Genomic DNA, 22,300 nt, shown 5'->3' on the forward strand with positions numbered 1-22,300 from the left:
ATGATAAGAAAATGATTTACTGTGTTGGAACCTGTAGACCTCTAGCCTCTGAATTGCATTTCTTGGGAGGAGAAATAGATTCCAGTGTTCTTAAATTACAGTGGGAAGAAGAAGGGAAAAATGGAGTGAGGGATTAGAGTCAAAAGCAAAATCTCTCTTGTTCTCTGGCACTCTTCACTAATTGCCAAGTTGTTCATCCACGATGATCCCTTGGGAGAGTATGGAGTTAAGTGGTGCTGTGAGTATGCTTGAATCTATAAGACAGTCTGCTACTTAAAGTAACCTAAATCAAATTATGTTCTAAAGTTAGATGTAATGCACCTTTAAAATAAACTGACAAGTCCATTGTAAAATAAAATATTCTTCTTTAAGTCAAATAATCACTTATTTTATCTAATGTATAAATTCATACATGAAAGTCTTAGAAGACATACCAGAATAACAGCAATTTCACTCAATTTCTATCTCCTTAGCATTTCTTTTAATTCACCCACTTCAACCTAAAACTGTGAGACTTGTTCCAAAATATTACATGGAAAAATCAATATATAATTTATACAGAGCCTGGTGACAAATAATTGAACTTATCTGATAATAATTTTCTAGTAGAAATTTTGCATATCACTTTCCACTGATCTTTGGTTTGCTCATTTCCAGGTGTGTTTGCACTTCCTGATTTTCTCCAATTTCCTTCCCTCCTCTGTGTAAATTATCACATTCATTTCTAGAAGTCAGTCTCTTTGGCAAAATGTTAACTTTAAGAATTTTATCAACCAAAGAATGTTTTTCTCATAGACCAAAAATTGAATATGAATATGTTTCAGATGAATAATATTCTATTCCTCAAGTTGGTATCATTCTCTTCCCTGTACCAAGGCATCTTTGATTATGCCAAAGAGAAAACTGAAGCTAGTATGTGCTTACAGCCTTTTCATTGCCAGTCAGGAATCCCGTTTGAATCCCTATCAAGAGTCTTGCATCATTTCATATCTTGATGAACATGGATTTTTGTATTTTCTATTAATTGCTCCATTACTTCAAATTATTTTAAGTATTGATGATAAACCCAGGAAATGTTATGCTAAACTGGTAGTTTTTAAAAGTCACTGCATTAGCTCCTCCTCAGCTGCGGTGGGTAGGTAGTGGGCACAATAAGAAAAATAAAAATAAATAAATAAAAGTTATTTCATTGTAGTGACTGAATTGCTTACTGGGTCTGATTCTCTTCCTGTTTCCCTGCTCCTATCCTTGGGAAACACATTGCCAGATTCTGTGAAAAAACTAGATAGGAAAATAGGAAACATTTCAGAGATGAGCTTTTGAAAGCCCAAGTGTATTATTTTTAGTGTCCAAAAGCCTATTGTTAACATGATAATAGGTGGACTTTCCTAAATTCTTAGGTCATAAGAACTTTCTTTGTTGATTACCTATTGTCTAGCTATGAGAATATTTCTGCAGTTCTCAGACATGTTACAAACCATTTGTCAAACTCAGATATCATCTGTTACATATCTAACACAGCATGAAATGATTGTGGAGTGTTCCTTTATATTTTTGATAGATTGAACCGAAGTGTCTTTGCAGCTTACAGATACTTTTCACTCTAATATCATGGTTATTTTCATTTTCAAAAGCTCTACTCAATGTTCTTCTCTGTTTTCCTGGATTCATTGCTCACTGTGGCATACATATAAATAATAAATTAAGCTAATTAATAGATACCTTGAAAGGGAGTCAGTTTCATTGTCCCGATATTTTTATACCCTCATCTTATTTAACTGTAAGACTTGCTGAGTTCTAGAAATGGAAAACCTGTGACTAACTCAGCCACATGTACTATGATTTTTTGTTTAGGTGGTGAATATGCCTATTTGTTTCCCAGAAAGTGAATCAAACTCTTTTCAAACATAAAATTATTTCCACGTTTCTGCTTAGTTTTTCTATAGTATATTTTTGCTTTGAGTCTTTCTCTATACTGTGGTTTAAACTTTATAGAAGCAAAGTTTCAAATATATTAGTGAAAAATGCTTTAGGGTTCATCGATGCTGCCTATGGCTCAAAAATGTCACACTCATACTAAGTCTCAAAAAATAGCCTATCATCCTATTATTGGTTCTGTCTGTGCTTTTTCTCTGCCTTCTTTTAGAGTATTATTATTTCACTTCATCTCTTTTCTTGTTGTTGTTGTTGTTTTTGAGATGAAGTCTTGCTCTATTGCCCAGGCTAGAGTGCATGATCTTAGCTCACTGCAACCTCTGCCTCCCAGATTCAAGAGATTCTCCTGCCTCAGCCTCCCAAGTAGCTGGAATTACAGGCACGCATCACCATGCCCAGCTAGTTTTTTATTTTTAGTAGAGACATGGTTTCACCATGTATGTCAGGCTGGTCTCGAACTCCTGACCTCGTGATCCACTCACCTCAGCCTCCCAAAGTGCTGGGATTATAGGCGTGAGCCACCCCATGTGGCTCTTTTTTTTTTTTTTTCTTTTTTTTTTTTTTTTCTTTAACTTAATGATGGTTACTGTAGTTGTTACTTTGGGACCTACAGCATAACACTAACTTTTCACAGTTCACTCTTCAGTATTCATGGATAGTGTAAACGCTTTAAAATTGTACCCTGCCATCACCTTCCCCTGCCTTTATGCTATTGCTATAATATATTTTGCTTATATATGTCATAAATTCTACAATGTATTATTATCGTTATAAAGTCAGTTGTCTTTTAAATAGTTTTAAATGATTTCAAAATATACATTTACCCATGCAATTAACCCCCCAAAATTTTTTAAAATAATGTCTAATTTCAGGCAGCCCACTTTCTATCACATAATGCTTGACTAAGTGATTAACCCCTGAACAATAATAGAGTGTTCGTTCAGTAGACTCTTGTGTTAAAATTGCCTCTTGACACTTCTGACAGACTCTTGGTCTATGGCCTAATATACCCCATTCACTTTGCTATGTTATCATTCTTGTGTGGAATGTACTTCTTTTTATTGTTTGCTTCTTTCAAACCTAAACACAACCACTTCGTAATAATTCATCCACTCAACAAATGCTTACTGAGCAAAGACTGGGACTCCTGACTGAAAATAAATTTCTCTTCAATGCAGAGACATGTGTGCATATGGAAGTAATGAAGGGTTGAAAGTGGCATCCTAGAATGCCTTAAGCTTAGAGAATCACAGGGGCACAAAGAAAAAGCAAGGGTTGGATCCCCGTTATATAGTAGAAAAGGGCTTCTTAAATGGCACATGTCTAGTGAAAGGCTTCTACTTTGTTCACCTAGCAGAGGGAAGGGTATTCCAGGAAAAAACTGAATGAACAAAGGCAGAAAGGCTAGAAACAATATAAAGGACCCTGACAGGAGCAAGATGCTCAGCACAGTTAGGGCATCAGATGTGTGGGGTCAGGTCATGCTGTGGCGGTGGGAGGGCAGTCAGCAAGAGATAAGACCAAAGAAAGGGCTGATGGAAAACCAAGTCTCACTAATAAGTGGGAGCTAAACTATGAGGATGCAAAGGCGTAAGTATGATATAATGGACAAAGGGGACTCATGGGGGAAGGTTGGGAGGATTGTGACAGATAAAAGACTACATATTGGGTACAATGTACACTGCTCGGATGACAAGTGCACTAAAATCTCAGAAATCACCACTATAGAACTTATTCATGTAACCAAAATCAGAGTAATAAATTAAAGAACTCCCCTCAGAGTAGCTAATATGCCAAGAAATTCCATATCTACAAGTTTATTCTGATATACTCACCCATGTACATACACAGGTATTCACTGCACAGTGTTTATAATGGCAAAAGATTAGAAATGATCATTAGCAGAAGACTGGCTAAATAAGTCATAGTACATGCATATAATAAAATATACTGCAGGCAACAAACAATGACATGTGTGTATATGTACATATAATGATATATTTGTATACATGCATATTATCACTATTTGTATATATGTGTATATATACATATATGTGGTTATACATATGTATATCTTACATATATTAATATATGTATACATATTAATATGTAGATACATACATATATACCCATATATATACCTAACCAAATAAGCATATATATGTACACAATTAGATAATTTGTATTATATATATATATATATCCGTTGTAATATTAAACACAATTTTTAGTAAAAGGAAATACATACATTTAAAAATGAATGAAAATGACAAAGTGCATATAAAAACATTCAGTATGATATTGGCTGTGGGTTTGTCATAAATAGCTCTTATTATTTGGAGATATGTCCCATCAGTATTTAGTTTTTATTAAGAGTTTTTAGCATGAAGGCTGTTGAACTTTGTCAAAGGCCTTTTCTGCATCTATTGAGATAATCATGTGGTTTTTGTCTGTAGTTCTGTTTATGTAATGAATTACATTTATTGATTTGCAAATGTTGAACCAGCCTTGCATCCCAAGGATGAAGCCGAGTTGATTGTGGTGGATAAGCTATTTGATGTGCTGCTGAATTTGGTTTGCCAATATTTTATTGAGGATTTTTACATCATTGTTCAACAGGGATATCGGCCTGAAATTTTCTTTTTCGTGTTGTGTCTCTGCCAGGTTTTAGTGTCAGGATGATGCTGGCCTCATAAAAGTTACAGAGGATTCCCTCTTTTTCTTTTATTTGGAAGAGTTTCAGAAGGAATAGTACCATCTCTCTCTTTTGTTGATCTTTTCAAAAAACTAGCTCTTGGATTCATTGATTTTTCGAAGGGATTTTTGTGTCTCTATCTCCTTCAGTTCTACTCTAATCTTACTTATTCCTTGTCTTCTGTTAGCGTTTGAACTGGTTTGCTCTTGCTTTTCTAGTTATTTTCATTGTGATGTTAGGGTGTCGATTTTAGATCTTTCCTGCTTTCTCTTGTGGGGACTTAGTGCTATAAATTTCCCTCTACACACTACTTTAAATGTGTCCCAGAGATTCTGGTACATTGTATCTGTGTTCTCATTGGTTTCAAAGAACATCTTTATTTCTGCCTTCATTTCATTATCCAGTAGTCATTCAGGAGCAGGTTGTTCAGTTTCCATGTAGTTATGTGGTTTTGAGTAAGTTTCTTAATCCTGAGTTCTAATTTGATTGCACTGTGTCTGAGAGTGTTATTCTTAACAACACTGGGTCTCATTTGCTAATATTTTATTGAGGATGAAATGAAATATTAGCAAATTGTTGATGAAATGCTCGATTATCTAGAAAAACATGAACTTGAGTCAAGGAGAGGCAGAAAATCTGAACTGATCATAACCGTTGAAGAAATTATAAAGATAATCAGCAATCTATTCATAAAAATTGTCCAGTGCTAAATAGCATCCTAACTCTGTCAGAAGCAGATGAATTCCTTATAGGACCTATTCTGGTACATGAAGGGGAAAACGTTCCCAACTCAGGAGGTTAGCGTACCTCTAATACCCAAACCAGATAAGACTGGTGACATGTACCAACCTCACTGACAAACATCACTGCAAAGATCCTAAGTAAAATATCAGCAAATAAGATCCAGCGTTGCTAAGAATAATACATCAAAATCAAGGAATTTTATATCAACGTATCATCTCCCAAGACTACTATTTTGATTCACATTCCTTCCAAGAATATTTAAGAATACCTGTTTTTTCCATTTCTGCCAATGCTAAGGGGTGGGAGGAAAGGAAGGCTTTAGTTTTTCTTGCTTGACCCTTTTTCTGAAGCAGATATGAAAAATGTGTAATTAATATTTTTAAACATTCAAATTTCAAATAAAATAAAAATAGAGTGGTGATAAAGACATAGTCTCAGGTCAGTCCAGGAAAGATTATAATGTAATTTTGTCTTTGTAGCCTCCAGCCTCCCTTTGGTCGTCCCTTTTCCTCTTTTTAAGGCATCCCTCCTCCCACACCCTGTGCCACTCCCAGGTCCTTGGGTTCAGAAACCAGGACAAGGATGGGACATGAATAGGTGAGCAACCATTGCTCCTGCATTTCAGAAAAACTGTGAAGTCCCTTTGTACCATAACATTCCAAGGCCCTTGACAAACAATAGTGCACATAGCCATGCACCTTTTCTCAGAAACCCTTTAGAAACATTGTGTTTATCCACTTTCTTTCCCCAACCTCAAATCTAAATCTGTTGCTAGAGAATCCTAATAATCTTATATTTCAGGGTAAATTTAATGTTATCTATTTGTTGCCTCAGAAGAATTTCCATCCAAAATGTGGTCTTTGTGAAGTAAAATTTTAGGCGTCAGCAGAACAAGTCAGACAGTTAAAGAATTCCATCTGATGCCTAATTTCTTAATTCTGAGCAGTGAACTCTGATGTTATCGTGAGTGTCCTCAGCTTGATGACAGCTAAGTACATGATACACGATAATATGCTTCAGACCATAGCCAGCTCTGCCTTAAAGAGTTGACTTAAAGGACCAGTGAAAATTTCACCTCTGTCCCCTGGTTCTTTCTCCAGTGGGTCCCAAAATTTCTCCTTAATTCAAGAATTCTTTCCTGAGTTCAGAAAATAGAATACTTCCCTCTCAGCTTCCAAGTGGAATCTGTGGGGGCATTAATTGCTGTTTGGGATAATGTCCAGATGTCATCTTGGCCAAACCTATGGTTATGCAGAAGCAGATTTCTGGAAAATTTAATTGAACTTGGACACACCTCCACATGGCAGTCCTTACCAGAGATCGCAACTATAACCTATGACACAAGCATAGCGGATAGATGGAGTTTGTTTGGCTCTTTATATTTTTAAAATTTTTTAGATCAGGGCCATGCATGGTGGCTCACACCTGTAATCCCAGCACTTTGGGAGGCCAGGACCAGGAGTTCAGGACCAGCCTGAGCAACACAGTGAAAACCCATCTCTACTGAGAGAGGGAGAGAGAGAGAATAAATTAGCTGGGTGTGGTAGCACATGCCTGTAGTCTCAGCTACTCAGGAGGCTGAGGTGGAAGGATCATTCGAGCCCAGGAGACTGAGGCTGCAGTAAGTTATGATCACGCCACTATACTCCAGCCTGAGTGACAGAACAAGACCCTGCCTCAAAAAAAAAAAATGTTTTTAGTTCAAATACCTATGAAGGCATTTCAATTTGCAATTTCAGCCTTACCATCATCCCAGGCTCTGACCTGAAGACATAAACAGGTACAAAAGAGTAAGGTGTTCATACTATCTTATTCTTCCCTCTCCTCATTTTTTCCCGATATTTAAGGCCCAAGTTATAAAGGTGAGAGTTATTCAATTCCAGTCACAGCTGTTCTTCTAGCTATTGTGTGACCTTAAAGAAGTTAGCTTGTCTTTAGGTGGTAGACTAGAAGTTTTCAAAGGAAACTAATTGTTTAACAGTCTGTGGTTCTGTGTGTCTATTCTCCCTACCATAGTGATAAAACTTAGACTTACAGATTAGCAAATCTGGTTATTTACTTCCTATGTAGTTGGAAATAAATAAACACTTATTATCCCAGTCTAGAGATAAACTTGAGGCAGGAAGCAGTTGAGTACAATAATAACTCAATGTGGATATTCAAGCAATATTTTGGCTTTTTTCTATAGCCTCCTCTGACTTGGAAAACAAACTCTGCATTATTGTTAAGCATTATTTGGAACTTTTTCTTTCCCTTTTTCTCTGCCATTTGTTGTCACTGCCCCAGAAAGTTGAGAGTTATGCCTGAGGCCATATAATTATGTTGTTTATGTACAAAACAATATTCTGTTATGTCAGCTACTCTCTGTTCACATCAGTCAATCTATGAACTCTAGGACAATCTCAGTGTTCTAGGGACAAATACACAAAGTCAGATGGACGCTACCAACGCTGTAATGGACTTTACCCACTTTTTCTGGTTGAAGTTATCCTTTGCTCTATTAAATGGGTTTGTGACCAGCTGTCCTGTATAGTTTAGGAGTTGTGGACCTGGACCTGGATATCTTAGCTGTATTAATTTATCCAGCTTATCTGTATTAATGTTTCCATTTATATCTAATCTAAATGTTGTATGAATGGTGTTTTGATTACATAGTCATATATGTCCATGTTTATGTAATTTATATATTTATGTGTTTACATAAAATCAGAAAGAATGGAAGGTAACATATTTTAAAATATGCATTGCTATGCCTGACTCATAGCAAAGGCCCCCAAATCATAGAGTTACTTTTTTATTGGGGGAGCAGGCTGTCTTAGTCTGTTTAGGCTGCTGTAACAAAATACTATAAAATGGGTAGCTTATAAACAACAGAAATTTATTTCATAGAGTTATGGAGGCTCAGAAGTCCAAAATCAAGGCAGCACAGATTCAGTGGCTGATGAGAGCCCATTTTCTGGTTCATAAACAGCAGTTCTATCTGTGTCCTCACGTGGTGGAAGGTGGAAGGGAGAGGCCTTTCATAATGGCGCTAATTTTATAATGACCATTAATTACGATCTAATGACCTCCCAAAGACCCCACCTCCTAAAGCCATCACATTGATGAGTAGGTTTCAACATATGCACTTTGGAGGAACATGACCATTAGACCATAGTTGGGGTATATGGTTATGACCTTAATCAGTAAGTGGACTGTGTTTGGAAACTACTGTGACATCTCCCTCTTAATGAATAGCAGAACCCTCTCATCAAATTCTTGTTATGTGCGCTTGGCCTATGGTTAAGAATCTACTTTATAGATATTGAGATAATCTCTGCTCAGATATGGTCTCATTGATTTAATTTCTCTTGGGGGAAAAATGCTTTGCTAATGATCACCTTGTCTCAAATTGCAGATTACGGTATTTCGGATGGGATCAGAAGGACACCAGGACATTGATTTAGCTATCCTGACAGCTTTGCTCAAAGGTAAAAGAGTTTCTGTGTCCAGAGAGTGTGGAAATAATTTAAATTGATTAATACAGTGACCTTATGTCTCCTAATAATAGGTTTAATACCAGTGATACTATGATACAATAAATTATTGATAACATAAGAGTCACTCTTGTAAGACACTGTTAGTGCTGTTAAATTTTCCTAGAATAGATGTTATAGTTTGGCTTATTTTATAAATACAGATTTAAATATACTACAATTTAAGTTATGTTCATTGAATTCTAAACATAAAGAAAAGGCTGACACAATATGTAAGACACAATGTTATCTAAGATTATTTAATATTAATTTTTAACCCTATCTACTTTCAAAAACCATTTGATATGGCATATATATGGGTATATGTGTGTTTGATATATATACACACAATAATAAATACCTTAAAACACACAATAATACATAAAATGGAAAATCAAAAACCATTGAGAGGAAGGGAAAAGGAAAAACATTATGCTACTGTACTTGTTATAACAGAGCATTAAATTTAAGCTTCCTGGAAGTTCAGGCAAAAATGGAAATACCCTGAATTGTAAGTTACTTCAAAGGTGGGTGTTTGTCGTATTCTCTAGTCTCAATACTACAAAGTCCTCATTTATATGTCCTGGTCCTTGGAGCCATATTAAGAGCAGTTTCCTTTAGGTTCTGTGGATTCAATCCAATCCTCCCTGTACTTTACTAATTACATTATATTTGACTAATAATTTTCAGTGTTAAAACAAACAGAAGGAACTTTCCCCTGTTCAGTGCTGAAATTCAAACTAGAACTGTAAGATGAAACAAAACCACAAACCTTGTTGAATGTGGTTCTGGGTTAGAAATGTCTCCTACATTCTCTCTTAGCCCTGTAGTTTGCTTGCCTGATATTGTGTCATGACTGGTCACTATCTGTAGTCTCCCTAGATAGGGCAGGGAATGTGTCTTATTCATCACTAGATTCTTAGCACCTCATAGAATCCTTAACATATGGCAACATTCAATTAAGTTTTGTTTAATAAATGAAGGGATGAGTGGATTACTCAATGATTCAGTGATAGATTCAGCATTTCAAAATTAAAACTCAGAATAGCAACTAATTCGTTCATTTTCCAGAACATTTACTCTTCTTCCAGTATTAATATTCTCTTGAGGAGCCATCATGTGCTACTGTGCCAAACTCTTTACAAATACTGTAAACAGTATTTATTTCAACAACCAAATGATATAGGAGCTATTTTTAATCACCATTTTACAGATGGAGTGAATTGAGCTACAGGAAGTTAAGTAACTTGCTAAAGGTTACAATTCTAATTGGTAAGCTTGGACTTAGGTCCAAGTATGTCTAACTCTTCACTATACCATGTGACCACCCTGACAATACTAATGTGTCAATTCACTTCATCCACTTTCCAAATGTATATATGCCTATTCATTCCAAATCCTGATTGCATTTTAGAAGTTTTACAATCCCATGAAGCTTATCGTGTTCAGCTTGAGAACTGCTACTCTAAAGTATTTAATCCCAATGAACTAAAAAATACAAACACTTTGCAGACAAATCATGGAACCAGTAACCAGGCATGAACTGAACTACAAAGCATACTGCAGGCCCCACTCTCCCCATATCAGAGACAAAAGTAAAAATTTGAGGCAAGTTACCCTGTATTTGCCGTTCTCAAATAAAGATATTTTAAAGTAATAATGTCAGTAACTGGCATTTACTGAAAATTTACTATGTGCTAAACACTGTGTTGGATGCATTCCATTTATACATTTGTTTATTCTTTACAATAGTTCAATTACCAGATTTTATAAGCTGTATTTTATAAATAAGGAAATTGGGTCATAGAGCAATTCAGTAACATGCTCAAAATAAGTTGGCCAGTAGATGGTAGAGACAGTCTGACCTCATAGCCCTCACTTATGTATAGAGATACACAAAGCAACAAGAAATGAATCACCACATTTACAACTTTGAATAAAACTCATAGCAAATGGGGAAGTGATCCAGTTATTGATAAAAACATATTGGCCATTATAATATCTTCTGCTTAAAATATTTTCTTCCTCTTTTACGAATTTGTGAGACTTTAAATTGTGCTTCACCTTTGGCTCAGCCTTAGAATTTATTCATTGTATTATAGAATAGCTGTTTTCCAACTTTTTTGAGCATGACTTACCATATGAAATACATTTTATATTATAATCAAATAGTTACACATATGTATTTGGAAAATTGAAATTAAAGTAGATGAAATAATATTGACATTGGCAATATGCAATGAAATTGGATATTTTCTATTCAATCTATTCTATTCTTTAAAATGCTGATTATATCCCACTAAATTGATTTCACCACCCACTAATGGGTCATAACCTGCAGTTAAAAAAAAAACACTGCCACAGAAGATTAAAGAAAATTATGATTGTTCTAAGAAATTAACCTTTCTAATCACCATAATGAATATGATTTATGCAGCAGTTGATGCTAATGGGGATTTATGCCATTAAAAGATTATGATGTGTCAACTCTACTTTACAAAGGTTTTGAAATGCTCTCAGATGTTGACCCATTTGATTTGTAAAGGGTATCAAGCACAGTACTTTTGCTGGCTTCTTTGGAGGCCAAGAGTCTACTTACATTGGTTTGAAACTCAAGTTTGTTGAAGTATTCTTCCTACTTTTTAAAATTATGCGTGGGCATGTAACATGGTTTAACACTTGATTATTACATTTAGTTTTTAGTTTTCTAATGCATGGAGAAACTTTGTGCAGTCTAGTTTTTATTCTGAGGAATCCGAGAAATGTTTGAGAGAACCAGAAGTTAGGTAGAGGAGAAAGCCAGGAAACAACCCACTGGTCCCTAAATCCAGAGGCCACAAAAAAGGACAGGAAGCCAGGTGACCATGGGAAAAATATTTCTTTGCTCCTCCTTGTTACTGAGTTTGATTTTTCTTTGGGATCTGCATATTCTATATGAGAGGATACTATCTATATTATACAGACTTATTATGTGTCTGTCCAAAAATGAAGAAAGACAAACAAAATGTTTCAGGCCAAGCTCACACCTGTAACAGCAACACTTTGGAAGGCTGAGGCTGGAGTAGCACTTGAGCCCAGGAGATCAGGGCTGCAGTGTATCATGATTGCACCACTGTACTCCAACCTGGGCAAGAGTGCAAGATTGTCTCCAAAAAAAGAGAAAAAGAAAATAAAGAAAGAATGTTGTTTCAGTGAGAGATGTAAGAGACCCACAGTTTCTTCAAATGATGACCTGGAGTAGCTTTTGAGAATGGACAATGTCACATTTGTCCTTCACATAATGGGACCACTCCACAAGGGTGGTGTTCTGAAGCCACAGACTGAGCACTCGTCTCCTCCATTAGCCTTTCCCCACCCCTGCCACATACACCAGGAGCCCAACCTACAGAATATCCAGTTAACTTTGAATTTTCAGATAAACAACAAATAATTTTTGAGCATAAGTATGTCCCCAAGTGGGGACTTACCATGCTTTTAAGTATGTCTCAAGTGAGACACACTTATACTGAAAAAAAAAAAAAAGAAATTGTTCTTTATTTACCTGAAATTCAAACTTCACTAGGAGTCCTGTATCTTTATTTGCTAAAACAGGCTACCTAATTCAGAGGTGGTTTGATACCAATTTAGGGGTAGAAAGGAAGTTATCCCTTTCCCATCTTAAGGGTTATAGCTAACACTTCTGTAACAAAGGCAGGTTAACAAGAGAAAAGCGTAACAAATATGTTTGATCTTATTTTTATGTGACAGTCCAGCCTTCAGAATGAAGACCTGAAGATACACAGAAAACTTTTCATTTTTATGCTTAGGCTCAATGCAGTATGAACAGCTCTGTAGAAATATGATTAGAAAGAAAGACTCTGATGGAATGCTAACAGACTGAGAGGGGAAACCCAGCAAAACCCAGCAAGGCCTGTTTTATCTGATTCTTCTTGACAGTCAGAAGAATCAGTATTATCTGACTCTTCTCTGTGCAACATTCCTGTTGATGCAGGACAAGCAAGCCTCAAGGTGGGATTTAGCCCATGAGGGTTCTTGGCTTTGCCCAGGAAGGAATTCAAGGGTAAGCCAATATAGGGTAGAAGGAAACAGCTTTATTGAAGCGATGTTTCAGCTCTGGCAAGGTTACAGTTCTGTTACTGCTCCTGCAGAGTGGGGCTACCCAATAGGCAGTGTGCCGAGATTAGCAGCTCAGGGCAGTTTTGTAGTCATATTTATGCCTACTCTTAACTATATGTAGATTAAGGGATAGTTTATGCAGAAGTTGCTAGGAAAAGGGTAGTAATTTTTGTGTCATTGGGTAATTGCCATGGAAAGGGGTGGTAATTCCTGGCTATTGCTATGGCAATGGTAAGCCAACATGGCACACTGGAGGGTGTGTCTTATGGAAAGCTGCTTCCACCCTGGCCCTATTTTAGCTAGTTCTCACTTTGGTCCAGTGTCCGAGCCCTGCCTCTGGAGTCGATCCCTGCCTCTGGAGTCAAGTCCTGCCTCCTACCTTACTTCCTTCCAGGTATAGGACAGATCTCTTCTTGAATAAGGGCATTAATTTTGTATGGCCAGCTGAGACACAGAAGCATGGGAGAAGTGAGCAGGAGGTGGGATGAGTGTGATATCTTTAGGCTTTATGGCCGGCTTTGGGAAAATGGGGTTCTGGTCTCTATGACCTGCCTTGGGAAACAGGGATTCCAGTTTCCATGGCTTGCCTTGGGGGAGAATGGAAAGTGAGAGACAGGAGGGCAGGTCAAGAAAAAAGAGAAACTTTGCTTTTGAGTTTGCTTCTGAGACCTTCAGTTTAGCCTTAAGGCAAGTTTGATCTATCATTTTTCTGAGCCCAACACCATTTTTACTTCCGGACCTCAGGTACCTCAAGAGAGAATCTTTGAGAAGAATAACTCAAGAGTTTAGGGGTCCACTAATCTATCTGTCCACTTCCTCCTCTTAGCCGGCCCTGCCTTAACCACAGCAACCAGAGAAAACTTCCACCGGAGAGGAGCCCAACCTTGACTTAATAAACTGTTTGGTGTTTATCAGTCTGCTCTCCCAGCAGCCCATCCTGTCAGCATCCCTCACACAGCAGCATAAACCTCTTGCTTCAGGCTCCCGAAAGGCAGAAAACATCCATTCACAGCAAATGAAGTTATTATAAGTGGTCCCTGGACCCTTTCTATGAGTAAAATTACCCCCAACATTCATCTATTCTCATAGACCATGGGTTCAATATAAAGTCAGACCACACGTGAGTGTATACTTCATTCATACATGTGCACTGGAGACTAATATGTGATGATCGCTGTCCTCCGTAAATGAGAAATTCATTTTCTTTGGGTTTAATCTTCAGTGGTAAAGAAGTCCATCTGAGGCATGGGGAGAAAGTAACCTTTATTGCTTGCTTTCTTTTCTGGAAAGCATTTCAAAAGAGCAAAAAGAGTGCAAAAACAATATGTTCCTCCTCATAAATGTCAAGGTCATCAAAAACAATGGAAGTCTAAGAAATTGTCACAGCAGGAATAATGTGGTTTCTTGAATGGGTTTCTGGAGCAGAAAATAAAGAGTATTAAGTTAAAAACTAAGAAAATGTGAATAAAATATGGCCTTTAGGCTTTTTTTAAAAAATGCTAAGAGAGAAATAAGAATGATATCTTATCACATATTATGAGTCTGAGCAGGAGACATATTGTAATCAAAAACCTCTACAGTTCTTTCATGTCAAAAAGACAAAAAAGGAGATAGCAATCTTTGGAATTAATTGTAAATGTCAAATATATATATCGAAAGAACTGTGATAGGCACAGGTAATATCTATATAAAGTATCTATAGAAATCACATAGATATAAATAAAAGCTAATTACTGTTGATCTAAGAAATGACTAGAAACATTACTGGGATATCTAAACAAGAGATATATGAATGTGAAACTTAAAAAAATTATCTGAAATCAAATTTTTATATGGACTTATACAATTATTTCACATATAATTATCTAGTTCCTATCATTTGATTTTATGTTTCTGATCCTCAGACATAATTAGTGCTATCAATAATTAATCAACTAATTACTTACAGGTACATGGAGAATAACTTCTAATATATGCATTTGTAAATTTGTTCGAAGTATTAAATAATTTAAAAATAAAATGGGCTGGGCGTCGTGGATAATGCCCGTAATTCCAGCACTTTGGGAGGCTGAGGCAGGTGGATCACCTGAGGTCAGGAGTTCAAGGAAGCCTGGCCAACATGGCAAAACCCAGCCTCTACTAAAAAATACAAATATTAGCTGAGCATAGTGGTGGGTGCCTGTAGTCCCAGTTACTTGGGAGGCTGAGGCAGGAGAATCGCTTGAACCCAGGAGGCAGAGGTTGCAGTGAGCCGAGATCATGTCATTTCACTGCAAACCTGGTGACAAGTGCAAAACTCTGTCTCCAAATAATAATAACAATGATAAAATGAAATTGAAATTGAAATACAAAAAGAATAGCCAGTATGTTTTGTATGACTTCAGAAAAGTTTTAGGAAAGCATACTGTTGATTAGATTAGATGACACAAAATAATGAGAATCTCTATATTCTGAACCATCTTCCTTTATAATTGTATCTTTAAGGGAAAAAAGAAAACCTAAACTTAAAGGTAGATAAATTTAATCAGACATATAGCAATAGATAGATAGATAGATAGATAGATAGATAGATAGATAGATAGATAGATAGATATGCTGGGTGCAGTGGCTCATGCCTGTAATCTCAGCACTTTAGGAGGCCAAGATGACAGGATTGCTTGAGCCTGGGAGCTCAAGACCAGCCTGGGGAACACCATGAGCCCTTGTCTCTATTAAAAAAAAAAAAAAAAAAAAAAAAAAAAAAAAAAAAAGCCTGAGTGGTGGCATATGTATGTAGTCCCAGCTACTTGGGAGATTGAGGTGGGAGGATCACTTGAGCCCAGGAGGTCAAGACTGCAGTAAGCCATGATTGCACCATTGTACTCCATCCTGGGCAACTGAGCAAGACCCTATCTCTCTCTCTCAGAAAAGAATTATATATATGTAATGTTTTGAAATTACTTCTAAATGCATGTCTCCCAACTCTATTAACTAGAAAATGCAGAGTTATTGTCACAAACTAGCACTGACATCAATAGGCAATTGGTCTTGCTGCATAAATCATCTCTGATTTTTTTTTTTTTTTTTTGAGACAGAGTCTCACTCTGTCACCAGAATGGAGTGCAGTGGTGTGATTTTGTGATTTTGGCTCGCTGCAACCTCCACCTCCCAAGTTCAAGCCATTCTCCTTCTCCAGCCTCCCAGGTAGCTGGGACTACATGTACATGTCACTATGCCCAGCTAATTTTTTTGTTTTGTTTTGTTTGTATTTTTAGTAGGAACGGGGTTTCACCATGTTGACCAGGATTGTCTCAATCTCCTGATGTTGTGATCTATCTGCCTCAGTCTCCCAAAGACTCATCTCATTTTTAAAAATAACTTAAATCCTAGTAAAACAAAACTTTTGGCATACGTTCTGAAGTACTTTATGTCCAATAATTCCATGCACCAGGTAGCTGTCATAAACAACTAACTTATCCTAGATTGTTTACTGAGAAGTTACCTTGCTTACTCTCTCATGATTCATGAATGGGTTTTATGGGACTGTATTATGCCTTACTTTGATAATAAAAAAAATTATTTCTAATTATGTGTACAAGATTTGCTGCCCCTGTTTCTAATGGGCAGGCAGTTTAATATACCACATGGATTATTGCTTTCTTTTTAATGTTATCATTTTCTTTACCTCACACTGTTTATATACCCTTAATAAGGCCAAAAAAGAGACATACTTGTTGACATTTTTATCACTTATATGAGATACAAAGTTACTATAGCTCTTAAATAGTGAACAAATGAAAGTAGATGAAATTTTGTCCAAAAGCAACCGACAAAGTCAAAACATGAGACATTTTCCGTTTATTTTAGACATAAAGGAGCCTAGGACATTACTGTGTGGGTGGGTAAACTATAGGTGGATAGCGAAGTATTTTAGTTACGGACTAAACCCACCAGGTCAGGTTTATAGTGTTGAGTCTTTCCACAAGTATTTATTAAGCCTTTCTCTGCTTTAGGCCACTTTTGTGATTTACAGATCAGGCTTCCCCAAATGCACTTGTTTCTTGCTGGTCCGTTTTACCCCTTTATTCAAATCGTTAACTTTGATGTCATGAAGCAAACTGGTCATCAGAAGTTGGAGTCCAGGCATGGAACCCCTAAAGCCAACGTCTTCCATGTGCCTCTTGTTACTACCTCATCCCAAAACCACCTGGAACCCGCAATATCCACTTTCCCCTTGCTAGTCCATGCATTTTACAGACTAGGAAATTGAAACCAGAGTCTGTCTGAAAGATACTCAAGATGATTTGGGAAGTTAGTGGCAGAGCCAAAGCTTAAACCCAGGTCTCTTCACTTCTACCAACTTTTCTTTACATTGTATTCTTTAGGCTTTGGGAGTTACAAGATTCCCCAGCTTTACAAAGCCACAGAGATGTCAAGCATTTACACCTGTGGCTCTGGGGGATCTTGAGTAATTAACAGACCTGGGTATCTAATTCCCTAAAACTCTCGGCACACTTACCAGCTGCCCAGATGACCTTAGTTGCGCACGCAATATTTTAATGAGGAAGAGTAACATCAGCAAGATGGTGGAACAGAAGTCCCCCTGGTATCACTTTCCCCACAAAAGTACAACTAGTAACTATTCAAAGACATGAATACCGCCCTGAATGCACCAGAACTTGAGGAAGAAGCAGGAAGAAAAAAAAAAGAAAACCAGTATTTCAGTGAGGAAACTAGGATGTCCACAGTTTTATCTAATGTAATGGCAGGAATAAGAGTGATCCCGTATTTGTTTTATTTTTAAATTGTTAGAGCATCAGTGGAATATTGCTGAAATTTGGAGCTGATTTTCACAAGTAACAGAAATACAATTTGAACAAGCTCCAACAAAAAAACAAATAAAACAGATTTGTAAGTTCACATGACCAAAGTCTAAAGGTAAACTGAATTCAGCAAAGTGGCATCCAGGGCTCAAATGATGTCATCAGAGTCTGTCCTCGATCTCTTGGACACTAATCTCTACGTAAGTTAGACAGAGTGACCACCAGCAGTACCAGACTTACACCCAGCCAACTGAGAAAACCCCAATCAGAAAAAAAAATCTTTCCTAGTAACTGCAACAAAAGGTCCCAGGAGGATGTGAATTTGCTCATCTTGGATTCATGCCCGTCCCTGAATCAATCACGGTGGCAGCAGAATTGGGAGATCCCTATGACTGTGGAATAAGAGATGGGGTTAGCTGTATTCATGTCAGGGTTTTTGGTTTCCACCAAAAACAGGTGTTCTAGAACGAGAAAAGGGGGAAAGAAAGGATGCTGATAAGACCAAAAGCAACTAAAAGAAATACACATCTCTATAGTTATATTAGATGAAGTACTTTTGGGAAGCCAAGAGGGGGCAGATCATTTGAGCTCAGGAGTTCCAGACCAGCCTGGCCAACATGGTGAAATCCTGTCTCTACTAAAAATTCAAAAATAATTTAGCTGGGTGTGGTGGCACACACCTGTAATCCCAGCTACTGGGAGGCTGAGGCAGGAGAATCCCTTGAATCAAGCTGATGGAGGTTGCAGTGAGCTGAGATCATGCCACTGCATTCCAGCCTGGGCAACAAAGTGAGACTTTGTCTCAAAAGAAAGAAAGAAAGAAAAATACTGAGGGTCAAAGTGTGTCAGATTTGCCTCAAATGCAAGCACTTACAAATCCATGTTCCAGGAATAAATTCTTCAATCAAGAGATAAAAGCTGGAACTAGGTCAAATGAATACTAACCAGGATTCAGACATTCTCTCAAGTCATACTCATAAAGTTTACTTCAGGTAAACCCAAATATATCACGTATTACCTACCATTGCTTACTTTATAATGTTATTATAATAATCACTGTTACCTTTCTTAACGTTCATGGTTTTTTGCTATCACTATTTTTGACAAAAGTTTTTTAAAAGATTACATTTTTAACACTTTTTTTCTGAGACCAAAGTATATTTTTTATTTTAAAAATGATTCTGTAAAGGTCAGGTTGCTCCAGACTTTCCCCACAAGGCTTCTCTCAGCCCAGCTCCCACTCCTACCCACAGTCCCTGAGTGTGGTACTTACCACAGTAAGCCAGTGAGAATGATGGCCATATTCAAAGCATCCCTTCTCCCTGATTGCACAAATTGTTGGACCCCATTGAGCCACAGTCTCCCCATCTGTAAGATAGAAATAATAATTATACACAGTTGTAACAATTTTAATTGATAATTCAAGCAAAGCACTTAACAAAACATCTGGGATATCTATGAAATAGCCCTGACTAATAATGATGAAGCCAAACTAGAAATAAGGACCACACCTATTTTATTTACCACAGTCTACTTATATACACAGTGCCTGGCATAGAGTCAGAGTTCCGTATGTATTTGTAACTTCTGAGTGAATGATCAACAGGCTTTGGGCTTAGATTAGATATGTGCTTAAATCGTAATTCTTTACTGGCTGTGGCCAGTTAACCAAGTTATCTAACCTCTGTGGGCCTCAGTTCCCTTCCCCATGAAAAGGAAAATCAATTAAATGTCTCTCATATGGATTGATATAAGGGACACATAAGATGGTTATTGCTAGCTCTTTAAAGGCAAACACTCCGTTTTCTTTATGGTAAATACTTAATATGTAATCATTTCATATTCTTTCCCTTCTGAAACAGGTTTTAAAAATTCCTAGGGAACTAGGATGTCCCCCATACATATTCAAAATCCATCAGAATTGTAAAATGTTAAAAAAAAAAAAAAAAAAAAAAAAAACAGCAGAAAACCTCCAGCATACATGTGAGAATCCAGAAGAGACCACAGAAAAGAATTTAATCTAGAAAGTGGTTGGGCACACGCTAAGCTACCTTAAAATGAAATTAATTTTCTTGCAAGTTTATTTTTGTGCAAATCCAAATAGATCTCAGTCCAATAACAAAGTAGATAACAATTTTAGACATGTTTGTCTCTTAACAGGAGACTGCAATAAAACAACTTAGGTCCCTTAATTCTTTTTATTTGTACAGTGCATTATAATTCACAAAGCATATTTATGCAAGTTTTGTCATTAATTTTCACAACTCTGTGGAATGGCTACCAGATAATTTACCTCCAAACTGGCACTTTCTTGGGCATGGAAGTTGGCAGTATTAATAATTATGCCAGAACACCTGGAAAAAATCAGAATGTCCAGGCAAACTGGCAGGTATGATCAAACCCCACCTTCCAATAGAAATTTCCAGAGGAAAAGGAGTTATGACTTCTTTACCTCTGTATCCCAGCAACCAGCAAAACACCTGACAATTGAGAGAAATTCAGTAAATACCATTTATTGATAGCAGTGAAGTTGGGTCCTGGCCCAATCAACCACTAGCCAAAGTCACGTAAACACCCCACACATAAGCCAGGGTCTCCTTACCCCTTGTAATCATTAAGCTGGGCTCTAACCTCTCAGGACAATAATCCACAAAAATGCAAATCCTACACCATCCTCAGGATTTCCACAAATTCCTAAAAGATGCAAGTTCTCTTGGTCACCCTTGCCTTCGGGTTCCTAATTCCATATGTGTTATTTCTTTTTCTCATCATAGAAGTCAAAATGCAAGTCTTAGCCCCCTTCTGCAGTTTCACAAAGAAATGATAAAACTTGCTTAAACAAAGCATTTAATAAGCATAGTAGACTTTTCTAAATATGCAGAAAGAAATAGAAGGGAGGTTTGTTTTTCAATAATGTAAACAACTTCTGAGTGAACAGCAGGCATCTCCAATGTTGACATCCTTTGGCTGCTTCACACAGAGGACTTTCCATGGATCCTTCACCTACGACTTCCACAGTGTCATACTGTCTCACACTCCACCACCACTGCCACCCCTTCTTCCATTAGTCACCTCCCTTTAAGAGTTAAACAGGCTGGCACAGTGGCTCATACCTGTAATCTCAGCACTTTAGGAGGCCAAAGCAGGAGGACAGCTTGAGCCAAGCACCAAACCAGCCTGGGAAACATAGTGAGACACAATGTCTACAGAAAATTTTTCAAATAGCCAGGCATGGTGATGCACACCTGTAGTCCCAACTACCCAGGAGGCTGAGGTGAGAGGATCACTCGAGTCAAAGAGGTTGAGGCTGAAGTGATCACACCACTGCATTCCAGCTTGGGCAACAAAGGGAGACCCTGTCTCAAAAAAAAAAAAAAGTGAAACCACCTCTTCTCTTTTCAGACAGAGTAGTTGATCCCTGTCCTTTAATATTTTTGATGCTGACCTCAAGGTTCATCTATTCTAAGCAGCTTTGCAGAATATTTTTGCAGTTCGTGCTCTTTCTAAGCAGAGTTCCAGTGGCATTTCACAGGAGAGAGTGGTCCCTTCTGCTTCTTTCATATAGGTGGTAAGTGAGAGAATGGGGCCTGGACTCCCATCTCTCCTCCGAAGATGAAAGCATGGTATTCTTTGCTTCAGGGAGTGCTTGCAGGGACCAAGAACACCAGGGTTCCCTATTTTCAAGTCTTAGGCCATTCCTAGAAGATTTTTCAAGATTATGGCCATATCCATAAGATTGTCTCACTATGAAATTTGTAAGCTCCATAGAGTTATAAGGAAACTGAGAGGTATCTGCTGGTGTTTAGAGGAAAAACTGGAATCCAGGTCTTTAGACACCCAGGTCAATTATTTTTCCCCTGTACCATGCCGCCAGTTCTAACAGCATCTGTGGTCACCCCCCAGCCCCTAGTTACACAGAAGCTGGGCATTCCTGTGCTCTGTGACTTTCTCATGCCTCAGAACTGGCACAGAAGCAGAGCTCATTGTGTTTAGTGATCTACACAGTAAGCTAATTGCCATCCCAAAGCTTCTGAGCTCCTCTTGGCTTGTGAGAAACCCATCACTGCTGACTTCCCAGCAGGGCTTTCTTGACTTGCTTCAGGGCAATGAATCAGTTTCATTCATTCAATCAATTGCTGCCTAGTCTGCGTTACATAATCACACAGACTGATAGCAGCACAGTTCTGAAATAAGTAGCTTACATTAACAACAAAAAAAGTATGTTCCTCCTAACTAAGCTTGAAAAAAAAATCTAAAAACAATAACAATTAATACAGAACTTACTATGTTTATTAACTACTTTAATTCTCACAAATACCACAATGCGGCAGGTACTAGCAGTATCATCCATCTTATAATTGGGAAAACTGAGGCATGGAGAGGCTAACTATCTTGGCCAAGGTCACAGCTAGAAGTTAATGGAAACTATGCATGAACCCAGGTTGTCTGAGTCCAGAACACATGCTCTGCATTGTGAGCATCGAACACTGGAA

The 22,300-nt window shown here is 37.4% G+C and overlaps 1 protein-coding gene across 15 annotated transcripts in view; it reads left to right on the forward strand.

The window, feature by feature from the left end:
- The window catches only part of TRPM3 (transient receptor potential cation channel subfamily M member 3), a 919,012-nt gene that overhangs the window by 731,866 nt on the left and 164,846 nt on the right, over positions 1-22,300 (forward strand). For all 15 annotated transcript variants that reach the window (XM_074394685.1, XM_074394692.1, XM_074394688.1 and 12 more), the window contains exon 9: positions 8,772-8,844. In XM_074394685.1, coding sequence (XP_074250786.1) covers positions 8,772-8,844 — 73 coding nt within the window. The remainder of the gene's footprint in view (positions 1-8,771; positions 8,845-22,300) is intronic.

Source organism: Saimiri boliviensis, chromosome 2, assembly GCF_048565385.1.
Source record: "Saimiri boliviensis isolate mSaiBol1 chromosome 2, mSaiBol1.pri, whole genome shotgun sequence".
NCBI lineage: Eukaryota > Metazoa > Chordata > Mammalia > Primates > Cebidae > Saimiri > Saimiri boliviensis.